This window comes from Carassius gibelio, chromosome A8, assembly GCF_023724105.1.
Source record: "Carassius gibelio isolate Cgi1373 ecotype wild population from Czech Republic chromosome A8, carGib1.2-hapl.c, whole genome shotgun sequence".
NCBI lineage: Eukaryota > Metazoa > Chordata > Actinopteri > Cypriniformes > Cyprinidae > Carassius > Carassius gibelio.
Window position 1 is genome coordinate 7,938,814 of NC_068378.1, and position 13,493 is coordinate 7,952,306.

Here is a 13,493-nt window from a genome sequence, read left to right on the forward strand (position 1 = left end):
CAATCTTATGAAAGACCCTCGTCATCCACTTACTGTAAATAGTTTTGTGTTCCTTTTATGTCTTTTGATGTCTAAGTTTTGCAGATCTGAACAGTATAAAACCCTCATTAACGTGATTTTATTTTTCAGCAATAGACATTATAAACATTAAACAACAAACTTAGTTATTTGATCAAATTTGTATTCAAATGTAATCATCAAATAAAATACAATAACCGTGTCAGGTAACATGTTTGCAAGTAAGAGGGTTGAAAAATATGTCTAAATTAAGTTGGTTTGAGGCCAATGTTTTGTTTATTAATAAAATGATAAATATACTGAAAAAAAACATTTATATTACAATTTTTTCTTATAATGACTTAACAGGGTTGAATCATCACACTGGAATGAAACTGTTTACCTGCCCTATCAGTCTGAGTAAAAGGACCAATTATTAATTGAATAAAATAAAATAATGAAGATTGTCAGTTTTTTTCCTCTCTTTTTATTTGCAATGGGGAAGATTATTCGGTAACAGGGTTGAGCTCAATATTTGTATACAGCCTTTAGTTATTATCAATAAAAATAAAAAAATCAAACTTATTACAATTAGTTATCGGTGTAAATTTTCTTCATGTATTATATTCAATTTCACACTTGTTTATAGATTATACATTTTATCATTATATTTGTGTGTAAATAAATAATTCCTCGTTTGTTTCTGTCATCACAACGTAATTGATTGTTTGAACCATAATGACTTAAATACTAGCTCAACACATAATGTAATTATTAGAAACAGTTAAGTTTAATCCCTGTGAGATAACACAACCCGAGACATCACCATTTGATGAGCTATTTTTCATACCCAAGTGATTTTATGTTAGATTCTAGCTTATCAAACATAATTAACAAATATGTCTCACATTTTTTTGCAGTTTGTTAATAAAGTGGACAGCATGCTTATTTTTGATACATGTAGTCCATGATGCTGCATAATTACTGTGTAAAGATGACAAGACATGGTTTCACAGTTGCATAAGATTCACATTTATTTGGTTTCAAGTCCTAAAACATTCTAAACATGCTTTTATAACACACATGGGTCACATTCTTCACAGGTAGTAAAAGTCAGAGAAGCAGAAGAAGAGGTTTGTAACACGGGATAGGAAAAGCACCTCAGACAACACTCCCAAAAATGCCTAATGCAGAGACAAATACAAACAGACAGGAGTTCATTTAGCATGTACTAGTGTTGTTTGGGGGATTTCAGAAGTGTGTCTATTCCCTGAGATATCACCCATGTTTTAAAACCTCTCGTCTGGCTCTGTATGGTTAGCCCCAACATTCACCAATGTTTCTTCTAATAAGATTGCCACTGGACCAAGAAGAATCCCAAAGAGAACTGGTAAAAGACTAAAATAAGTTCCCTAGCTATGTAAAACTGACAGCACTTTGATAGTCTTTCAATAACCAATCAGCATACCCGTAACAATCAAGAAAGAAATCCGATTGGCTGAAAAGTGTCAAAGCATTAACATGATTACAATCGACTGACAAAAAAACTTGTAAACAGTTGAGAAATAATAATAAAGTCATATAGACCAAAAAAATACATTCTTCATGAAAACGATTCACAAACAGTGTTTACAACTAGGAATATAATACTGTTCATTTCACACGTTATAATTGCACTGAGAAATGGTCTTCGTTGAAGAGTGAGGTAAATATGCACCATCTCATGTCTATCAGGCATTATTTTAGGAATCATTTTAAGACAATGATGGAATATGATTGATGAAAACTATTATCTCAATCTCTGAAGTTTCCAGAATGGCATATGAGAGGATCAAAGAAACTGGGTGCTTTGAAACCAATAAATAACGATCAATACTTTCCTTAAATGAAAGCACGCTACATGATGATGACACACAAAAGAGGTAGTTTCAATGAAAAATGTATAAAAAGAAACAAAAGATGACACTTTGTTGAATATGAAGGAACGACAGAAATCAAAGACCTAGATGGAGAGTGTGGCTCTTTTACAGGTCTGCTACGAGATTCAAAAGCTTCCCTCAAAAGCCAGATTAACAAAACGGGTTAAAAAAAAAGGGGGGTATTCCTGAGAGACCAAGCTGGAAACAAGAATGCAGGTCTGAGAAACTCAATTGAGGAAGGCTGGTGTTTAAAGCAGCTTCATTTGCGATAAATCTCCACCTTCGAGTCTATTCTGACATTGGCGATGGCTTACAAATGCGTTCTTTCGAAGACCAAGTCGGTGTGTTTGGACCTTTTACCTGTAACAAACACTTCCACCGTATCAAGAGTTTAGTCTGACATTTAGCTAGTTCACACTCCAAAACAAGCCCTCGCGAAAAAAGAAAACATGCATGATATCTACCAAAGTAAACGACGTACAAAATGAAACGGCAACAAATGAAGGGACAAACGAATGCGGTGTGGGATGGATGAAACGTTTAAGATAAAGGACACACCATACGGACAGATGTGTAGCGTCCACCAAAACAACACAACGCCACCAAGGTTTAGCTGCACTTGAGATGGGCGTTAGCAGACTGAACGTGCGTCTTTGGTATGAGCCCCTTTGTCATTGTCTGGTGCAAATATGTAAACATTACGACACATATCAAATGTGTTTGGAATGTCTGAAATGATGAGAGTTACAGCGAGCACATCCACTGACGTCTAGCTAAAAAACAACAAGGCATCAGATGGCTTGTCATAACCTGACTAGCTAGCATCTCAGTCATGTTTTTTTCCTCTAATCAGGTTTACAGTAATACTCAAAACCAAAACAAAATACTCTTCAAAACAATACTTCCCCCTCCCCAGTCTCATTAAAACAAACAAAACAAAAAAAAACATCTAAAAGGACCTACAATGCCCAAAATACTACAAACTACTAAACCTACAAGTACATCAGCATTGCTGTATTTGAGAGAGATGCGAGTGAGTTATAAAAACAGTAACATTTTACCCTGTTTAAAATGTGAGGGAAGGAACCAGCAGCAGACCAGAGGAAACTAAATCATGAGGAAATCCATTTTTCTCCACATCTAATAAATTCTCTTTATTTTAGTTTGGAAGATATATTTTAGAACTTTGCAATCAAATCTGATGCTAATGCTAATGCTAATGATTCATGGTGATTGAATCTCTCAAATGCTCAATTACAGCTGATAAATACTTCAAGGTCAAACTCTACATCCTTAATCGAGTACTCCAAATTAAGGAATCAATATTTTTCTGAATTAAGAAAGCCAATACACCACATTTCACTGCCAGAATGAGTGCAAACCGTGTGGAGTGTGCAGTTTGATGACCGAAATGGCTATTCTCCCCAGAAGTCTCTCGTATTTTTAACAAGGGTGAGCAGAGCAGGGAAAACTTCCCTCCAAATTTGCATAACACTTTGGTCAAAAAAGAAAAGAAAAAAAAGAAAGAAATCAACAAAAACAATATTAACAGACACATTCTGTTGTCGTTTCGTCCCGAGCCTATGATTGTGAAACATACCCGTACACCTCTATTTTGTGTAAACAATCACGCTCTCCATCCCGGCCTTGTATGGTAAGATAAAAACCCGTGTGTTAAGAGGTTACGTGACTACCAAGCGTGTGTTTGAGAAATGCACCTCACCGCAAATGCGTAAGAAGTGACAAGACGTTCTCAAACTCAAGACACAGTGTCGACGTTAGCGGCCACAAAACAGAGAGGGAGCACGTGAAATGCTTTCTTCCTGAGGTAGTCTTTCAATAAAACAATTCCTTTCATACATATCTGTCCCTATCAGGCAGAAAGTGAACAGAAGTATAAAATAAAACCAAGCAGTAGATCTAATCCGATCAGTGGTTCCACGTCACATATCGCAGTTGGACTGAAGCGTGTGAAATCCACTGCGCTTTTTGTGCACTTTCATTTGAAAAGGAGCATGTGCACAGTGTGGATCAACATACATTCAGCTCTGTCTGGTAATAAATAGAGAGAAAAAACAACTCTAATCTAAACAAAATGCGTAAAATAGTTTCTTGTCACATTCATGAGAGGAGAAAGAAGAAGGTACCGGGAGTCCCACCCCTGAATAACACCCTGCCCCCGTGCAATAGATGGGGAGGGTGTTTTCAAGGGAGGCGGAGCTAGTTGGCAGGGGCGGTACCCTTTGTCACACAAGGGGAGGAGCCTGTCCTGTAGTTGTTCAGACTTGACTTACAGGAGTGCAATACTGCCTTAAACAGCAGGGGGAGCTGCTCCAAAGGGATGTTGACCAACTTCCCTGAATAACGAGGGGAGAATGGTGAGATCTGACCGTTAAATGGATGCAGTTCTTATTAAAATAGATAAAATGTGTTTTTTGGACTTACCTGCAATGCAGCGGATTTCTGGCAGACACATCATGATCTCGGGAAAGCGTTTGGGCTGGTGAGGGTACTTGTACTCAGTGTAATCCTGACAAACGTACCAATAACGTTTGTTCAACTGCTCCAACTGGGTCACATTGGTCAGCCCGCGGATATCTAGACACATACAAAGAAATATATGAAAACGTGATTTCGGTTTCGTGTCATAATGATGTTATGGCTCTTATTGTTGATTCTGCAGATTTGTATTATCTGGTTTAGGTGCTCATGCAGAGAGCAGTGATTATCATAAGATAAGTCAGAAGAGCATCAGCATACTGTATAATGTTATATTGTATTATAATGGAAATACTTCCTGTTTTACCCTGGTTAAGGAAATTGATGGCCTTCATGCAGGCATATTCCTCATTGCTGACCTTCATCTGATGGAACTTACGGAACAGATAGATCAGCTTCTCCATCACCTCCATCCCATCCTCACTGAAACTACACAAACAACGCATCAGTCAACTATAGATCCAACATCTGACCTCACAGCTACGTCAACAAGGTCCAATTGGTGTTGAAAAATTTCACAATGCATCTCAAGTTAATTACAAAGTTTATTACAAGCATAAAAGGCACAAACATTTTTGAGGAGAATACAGGGAGACCACAGACATAACATGTCTGTATCATTCTGCCTTTCTCCCACATACACACACAGTGGCCTCCACCTCCATACAGAGATGCCTGAGAGTACCTGAAGCATGGAGAACAGTCTAACTTTCGTGATTAAGAACTACTAGGGATCACAACAAGTCCTGTATGCACAGAAGAGCAGGAAGAAGATATTTCTCAGGCCCAGATTCTTATTAGCAGTATCTGATCAATCACTGTATTGAATCGGTTCTTATTAATGATCCAAACCGATCAGCAACATGCTTGAAAATCCTAGAACAGGGAATAAAAGGTGTGTGACATAAGCGCTGTATTCCTCACCTCTGCAGCTCGTCATCTGACGGGGTGTATTTGTCAGTGACGCTGGCGAGGTCGCCCAGCACCTGGGCGCTGTAGACCGTCAGGCAGGCCAGCAGGATGAGCTCCTGCCAGGTGGCGCTCAGGAGCCGCGTGTAGTCCTCGATGGACAGCTCGCAGAAGAAAGGAAGCTTCTTGATCCAGGAGATCTGTCTGAAGAGAAGTTCATCCGCCAGCCGACACAATAGCGCAAACAGCTCCACCTGAGTGACCCGATACCTGCAAAAGAGCATTATGTGACATTAGTACTGTAGTGTACTTAGTCTACTTAGTGTACATTTTATGAATGTTATACTGATAATGCGTAGAATATCAAAATAAACTGCGGGTGGCAGATCTTTTTTCTATTTAGCGCCCAAACTCTAGAATACATACCTAACATTGTTCGGGAGGCAGACACAATCTGTCATTTTAAATCTAGAAGTCTTAAAGACCCATCTCTTTAACCTGGCTTAAACATAACACAATAACACATTTCTAATACTTAAATCCGTCAAAAGGATTGTTATTCTGCATTAACTAGATAAATCGGGAACACTTCCCATAACACATGATGTACTTGCTACATCATTAGAAGAATGGCATCTATGCTAATATTAGTCTGTTTCTTTCTTATTCCGAGGTCACCGTAGCCACTAGATACAGTCTGTATCCAGATCAGAGGGTCACTGCAGTCACCCGGATCCAGTACGTATCCAGACCAGATGGTGGATCAGCAGCTAGAAAGCACCTCTACATCCCTGAGAGACAGTGGAAACCAGGACAATTACATGAGCACAGAGACAGATCCCGAGTGAACACCTTGTCTGCCAGACGGCCACCGGGACAAGACCACAGGAAACAGATGATTCTTCTGCACAATCTGACTTTACTGCAGCCAGCAATTGAACTGCTGGTTTCGTCTGGTCAGAGGAGAACTGGCCCCCCCGACTGAGCCTTGTTTCTCACGAAAAATGTAAGTTTTTTTTCAATTCTGTCACCAATGGCGTAGTGGTTCCTTGATGCTGTCACCTCTGGCTTGCTTAGTTAAGGACACTTAATATTCAATAAAATCATTGACTTGATTGCACAGATACTATTTGAACTGAACTGAGCTGGATGATGACATCACTGAATAAAATGATGAACTGCCTTTAACTGAAAATTTAAATTTAAGTCCTATATTAATAAAGGTGAATTGACTTGACTTAAAAATAAACGATGGCCCGCATGGGTGTTGGGTGAGTGAGCTTTTGTTTACCCGTCCTCAATGAGCATGGGTGTGCCCAGCGGGGCCAGTTCCTCTGCTGCCACCAGCTGGCTGATGAGGGTATGACTCTGGGGGTACAGACTCCGTGGCTGGGTGGCGTATCCAAACAAGTGAGGCAGGAACTGGTAGTGCTGGGCCATTGCGTTGCCAATGTACTGTTCCCTCAAAGCAGCGGTGTAGCCATTCAGCTCCACAGAACGACTGTGTGGGAAAGAAATGGAAAGGAAGAAGAAAAGAAATATAAGTTGCAATATAAGTTTTTACACTTTTTTAATTAAATGCATTTGAGGCAAATACAGAGGAATCCAGTCTTTTGATTCACGTTCATTGTAGCTAAAGCCTGTAATCTAAATTTGTAATCTAACATGTAATCTAAATGTAATCTAAAAATTTGTCCTTTTGCATTTTGTAAATTATTACCATAAACTGCTGTTGTTGCAGCGGAGAAGGGAATACTCACTTGGACGAAAGTGTTGATACAGGAGATGGCTGATTCCCATCGGAGACGCCGTTGCCAGGGGAACTGTGGTCACTGTCGCCGTTGTTTCCCCAAGTGTGTTCCGGCATGTTGGCGTCATCCTTAAACTCCTGTCCGGACATAATCCGTTCAATCTCCTCATCTGAAATCTGTGCAGAGAGATTTTTGATCAAAACTGGGCAAAATCTAGTATTAAACTGAATGAGTCATTCATTAGGACTTAAGGAGCAATCACATTTACAATTGTTTAGTTTTGCTGATGAAGTCCATTAAATATTAATGAAATTAAATTAAATTAATGCATTTAGCAGACGCTTTTATCCAAAGCGACTTACATTGCATTCAGGCTAACAATTTTTACCTATCATGTGTTCCCGGGGGAATCAAACCCCCAAAGCTTGATAACGCAATGCTCTACCACTTAAACTACAGGAACACTATGAATAAAAAAAATGTTCCTCATGCAGATTTCGCAAAAGATTTAGGGTGGTCCCATGGTTTTGCAAATTTTAGATCAAAATTCTACTGCAAAATGTTTAGTACGATGTGTGCTCACATTTATCATAATATTGAATAGATTCAATAAGATTATATGCGATGGGAACATTTGGGAGAGATTTCTCTACATCAATTTTGCCAATTTGTCATGTTGACCAACAGGAAGCTGCTTGGTATGAATGTGACTTCTGTGAGAGCTGTGCTTTATACATAAAGTCCCTTTAAGGAAAGTCTTTTCACTCGGCGGCCATCTTTGAAACACCTCTCTTGCATGCATGTCCAGTTTCTATCTCTTTGAATGGGTAAATATCAAATTCTCCAAAACTGTTCACCAAGCTAATGATTATTAGCCTAAGCGCACATCTCAGAATGCTGACTGTTTCTATAGCAACAGGGACTTCTAACAGCAGCTGTAGTGATGTTACAGATTAGCTATTGGCTCTTTTACTCAGAGGGCGGGGCTTCTTTCAATAGAGCGGCCGTGATAAGTGTTGAATTCCCCCCATTCAAAACTGAATGAGTGACATGTCTTGGGTATTCTATAGTCTTTGTTCATACATCACTACACTATTTAAAATAGAAGATGGAACTTTTTGCCTGCAAAAGTTTTGCAAAAATTCATAATAAATGTAATCACACCTTAAAGTTACATTTCACCCCAAAATATAAATTGTGTCATCATTTAAGTTGTCCCAAACCTGTACGAGTTTCTTTTTTCTGTTGAACACAATTTTGAAGAATGCTGGTAACCAAACAGTTGACGTATCCCTTTAAGAATTTAAAAGAGTTTGTCAATTCCATCCTGTAGTGAATTTAGACCACAGGATGGGGTCAGTCGGAGAAAGACGTTATTTACTGACAAAGCACGATTCCATGAGCCTTATTTTTGCTTTTCATTCAAATATGACAGAAAGAGACAAACCAGCATTTAAGTCAAGGCCGTGCACGAAAAAAAAAATCCCTTTTTAATACAGTTGATGGGCTCAAGCCATCTTTAACAGTGCATTATTCTGTGTAAGATGAATCAAGCATCTATTGTATGTTCCAGAGGCAATTAGGCCGAGTCAATAAGATGGCAGTCTCTAGTGCTGGGATCAGGTGCAAACAAGAGCGCTATATGGACCAACAAAGCCAAACCATTATACCCACTTTGTACTGTCAAACACAACACAATAAATATGGCTCACCAGGGTAAACACTTCCATACACTAATATTGCACACCGAATGTATATAATAATAGAGCCTCAAGTCTTATATTCAGGGAGAAATACGAAGCAACGTTTCATTTTGCATCTACAATAACATAAACCTTCATATCAAAGGCCATGATTTGGATTATTAGGCATGTCGAGGGTCACAAAACAACATATTCCCTGCAAATTCACCAATTCCTGCTGTTCACACAAATGCAGAAAAGCAGTTAAACACAATGATTTTATGAGGTCAGCTGACAATGAATGTGAAGATTGACAAGGCACTCCATTCACCGGTGCTCTGGCCTTGAGAACAGAGACTCCTCTAACGAAATTAACATCTTTAAATTACGCTGAGGTCACAAGGCCATTTATCGGCACGTAGGGCTATTTAACCCAAAACTCTATTCGGCTCGTATTCATATGCGCCGAAACTAATCAGCTCTATTTCCTCCATTCATGACAGGAGAGGGCATGAACGCAATCAGCACGGCTGCTTTAATACACGGTGGACACGAGAGACGTTAAAAACCAATGAGAAACTCGAGATGAATGGGGCAGGGATGCAGTAATTAAATAGTGACTTTTAAAAAATCCTGATGAAGAGAAATAGAAGTATAGAAGAGCGGTAAAGAACTGAGAGATCAGAGCACAGCATCTCATCAGACAGGAGTAGTCGATTTTGTTTGGAAAGAAAAGTGTTGGTGTGATGAAAGCGAATGAGGGGTTATGTGCACCTGAACAGGACCGATGCTTTTGTTCCTGCCTCCTGGCATGCCATCTTCTCTGATCGCTGAAAAACACAAGACCAAATAATGAGCTGAATGTCCATTAAAAAAGAATGTTACCTTCGAGATGAGGAATTCTGCGTGCCTCTGAAATGCTTCGCCTCTTTTCAGCATTCAGATGGAAATGACTAAATTGCTTTTTATATGTCTCATGATTTAGATGTTAACTGCTGAAAGCAATTAAATAAAATAAATTCAGCATGGTCTCAACAACACAAAACTTTGGAGAAGAAAACCAGACATTATAAAATTGTGTCTAGAATCTAAGCTCAATACAGTTGAAGATGGATTGGAAATGTTGCTCTTAAATGGCTTTGACACAGTTATTTGCCCTGAACGCTAACTCTTTGCTATGTATTGATGAGTAACCTATTATATGAGTTTTCTACCATCAATGTTTTGAGTCTAACATCCTTCAGATAACGTAGTAAAGCAATAAGCCACTGAAGGCTGTGCATCGCAGTGATTTTTCCACAAATAAGGCTTGTTGCTTAATGTGGTAAAATCACAAATGGCTTTTGCTTTTATAAACTGACAACAATATATTTAAAATATGTAATATTTAATTAATAATAATTACAGTTAATACGTTTAATTTTGTTAATTAATGTTTAATTATGTTTTAACATTTTATGGCTTATCTAACTAGATTAAACAGCTTAAATATGTTAGAATTGTGTTTAAAACAAAACCATACTTAACTTTTTCGAAAAAAGTTTGCTTAATTGTATTGAATGTGTACTTGTAGTTGCAGGAAATATCATATTAATTAAATAAAAGGCCACTTAAGTGTACTTATAGAAAGGATTTTATGACTATGTTTCTTAACACGTTTTTAAAAAAAATTGTACTTCATAATAAATGTCAAAATTAAACATTCTACTTCAAAGTACATTTTAAATTATTTAGTTATAAAAATGTGTCATGTTTTAAAATGGTATGCTTATTTTGATGCGTTGACTAACAAAGTAAAGCACATGTAAAGCACTTAAATTTAAAGTTAATATATTTTAATGTTCTAAAATGTAACTTTATCATTACAAATAAGTATTTACAAATATATTTAAATACATGACATATACATTTCAATGCAAATGAAATGAATATCATTTAATGAATGAAGTATCCGGCAGTACTTTAAACATAGTTCAAGGACATTTATTAACTATTAATTAGTTAATTAACTAAGGTAATATGAAATTACAGATATACTTAAGCCCTAATAAATAAATAAAATAAATAATAAAAAAAGTTTAGCTAGTTGTGTTTCTCTTTTAATTGCAATTATAACATGCACTTGTCCAAAAACATTACATTCAGTTCACATATTATATAGTATATTTTAATCTGAAATAAGTACTGTTTAAATATATGTTAAAGTTTACTTCTTTTTCACATGGGTTTCTCATTTCTTTTGGAAGTTTTGAGAGGAGTATACTGTATGGTTCTCAGGGGAGCTGAAGCTTGTATATAAATAGTAGCTTGTTTGCAGTGTGAATGCATCTACAACCAATATAACAAGAATCATCTCCTGAACACTTCTCAATCTTAACCCAAACATAATATGACAGTAAAGGATGAAATGACCTGTGACTGTTGTTAAAGTCTTGTTTTTTTCCGAGATGTATCTAAAGCTCAGCCCTTGTGTATTATTGTCACTAGAGGGCAGTGGTGATTGTTTTTATGGGTTTTAAAACCAATTTGTTTTGGGGGTTTTTCAGGGCAGGGCTTGATTGGGCTTTAGCCCCATCAGAAACTTGCTTACATTTTTATTTAGTGGTGGAAATGGGCTTCCATACAATTCACTTTAGATAAAGTTAAAGTAAAAAAAAAAAAAAAAAAACTGATGGCGCTTTCTAACACTGCATTAATGGCGCATTTTTTCTGAGACAACAAGAGACGAAACTACTCCAGCATATGCTGATAACAGCTGATAATGGTCTTAAATGATTCCCTTAATATCTCTCTTGTGACCCATACACCCAACTAGGACAGCGCATCATGCGGTGATTATTGGAGGGAAATAATTTAATGTAATTTAATAATAAATGTAACCTAATATTAATAGGCCTAATTATATCAGCTCTTGTTATAATATACACTAATTGGAAATGCTAAATCCTCTTAATATTAAAATTTTTGACACATCGCTGCACTCAGCACTGTGTGGAAATAACTGTAAGACTTTTACGTCCCTTTATCTATTGTAAAAAAAATGTTTTCCTGCCAGTTGGCATCGAGAGTGACTAACATTATTAATAAAAGTTGGATATGAGAATTTTTATAGCATAGAAAAAAAAATAAAAATAAAATGTGACTTTATGGAAGGTGCTGTATGTAAAAAACACAAGGTGGCTAAATTTTCATACTTTTTGGATAGCTGCAGCTTATAGACGTTCATTACTTTCACTCAGTTTAGTTTTTTTTGAACCCCCCTCTGAACTGTCTGTTACCAAACTCCCTTTAAAATATGATTGTAAAACAGCTTTCCTAAACAGCACTAAAATGACTAATTAATGTCCCTGTTGAACAGACCAAATTAGACGATCTCGGATTTCCATGCAGGTTCAGACTGGTCAGAGCTGGTTTGGCTAGTAAATGCTGACCAGCCAGTCATGCTAAACTCGATTGTGGAAGACAAGAAAATAAAAACAGGTCATACTAGTTTAAGATGAATTTTGGTTAACCAGCTCAAGTCGACTAGGTCAACTTTGTTTCCCACCATCTGGTAATCCAGCATATCAACCAGACTGAAGCAGCTAGAAAACATGCACGAGTTTTAGTTGTGTGTTTAAGCAAGGTGACAGATATCTCTCACCTTTGCGGTTCATTCCCATCTGCAGGCACTTGAGCAGCCTGCAGTACTGGCAGCGGTTGCGCTGTTTGCGGGACATCTCGCAGTTCTTGTCGCGGCTGCAGCGGTAGACGCGCTTGTTGCAGATGCTGCGCTTGAAGAAGCCCTTGCAGCCCTCGCAGGAAATAATGCCATAGTGCAGTCCTGTGGCGCGGTCTCCGCAGATAAGACAAGAGCGCTGCTCAGCCTGCTCATCTGAGAGAAACACACAAACAGACAGAGATCAGGACCACAGCATGTAGAGTACACATGTGCATCCAAATCTATTTTGTATATTTTAGATACATTTTTTACATGACTATCTACTGTACATTTATTCATACCCTAAAAATCTTACAGACCCCAAACGTTTGAATGGTAATGTTTTCGAAAGAATACACGATTGCATTTATTTGATTTGAGAAAAGTTAAATTGTGAAATAATTTTAAAATAACTGTTCTATATTTGAATCTATTTTAAACTGTTATTAATTTCTGTGATTTTTCAGCATCATTACGCCAGTCTCTAGTGTCACATGATCCTTCAGAAATCAGATAATTAAAGTTAAATGCATTTCGAAAGACATGTAACATTACTTTCAAGAAACGTCCAACAAAATCATCAGGATTCATTTGTAGAAAGGAAAAAAAGAAGACTCTTTTAATTGAGACTGAAGGATCCTATTCCCACAACACCAAGACACACACACACACACACACACACACACACAAACACCCTCCCCCGGCTCTAAAACAGGATCCTTATCCAGATGGGAGAGTGCCATGGTAACAGTGAATGGCATGGCCACGAGAGGAATGTGCTTGCTCACCGCGGCTGTGGCGTCACGGTTGACTTAGCGAAGAAAGAGTTCAAACCAAGAGCAGAGGAAACACTAACCCTCGATTCCTCCTCCCCTACATCCCTCTGTCCCACTCGTCCGCTGTCAGAACTATGAGATCGGCTAACACTGAAGCCAGGCCCCCGTCTGCCGCCTAATGAAGCTGTACAATCAACACTGCTTCATTCTTCACAAGACTAAATCCACCCCACAGTGGAGAGAAAGAGCTGAGAATGAAC

The 13,493-nt window shown here is 37.9% G+C and overlaps 1 protein-coding gene across 2 annotated transcripts in view; it reads right to left on the bottom strand.

Annotated features, from left to right (window-relative positions):
- Nucleotides 1-1,005: 1,005 nt before the first annotated feature.
- The window catches only part of LOC128018316 (nuclear receptor subfamily 6 group A member 1-A), an 80,753-nt gene continuing 68,265 nt past the window's right edge, over nucleotides 1,006-13,493 (bottom strand). For both annotated transcript variants that reach the window (XM_052603765.1, XM_052603766.1), the window contains 8 exons: nucleotides 12,401-12,631; nucleotides 9,532-9,587; nucleotides 7,085-7,251; nucleotides 6,616-6,825; nucleotides 5,340-5,594; nucleotides 4,723-4,844; nucleotides 4,362-4,514; nucleotides 1,006-4,273 (listed from right to left, as the gene is read on the bottom strand). In XM_052603765.1, the coding sequence (XP_052459725.1) occupies nucleotides 4,137-4,273; nucleotides 4,362-4,514; nucleotides 4,723-4,844; nucleotides 5,340-5,594; nucleotides 6,616-6,825; nucleotides 7,085-7,251; nucleotides 9,532-9,587; nucleotides 12,401-12,631 (1,331 nt within the window). In that variant the 3' untranslated portion in view covers nucleotides 1,006-4,136. The remainder of the gene's footprint in view (nucleotides 4,274-4,361; nucleotides 4,515-4,722; nucleotides 4,845-5,339; nucleotides 5,595-6,615; nucleotides 6,826-7,084; nucleotides 7,252-9,531; nucleotides 9,588-12,400; nucleotides 12,632-13,493) is intronic.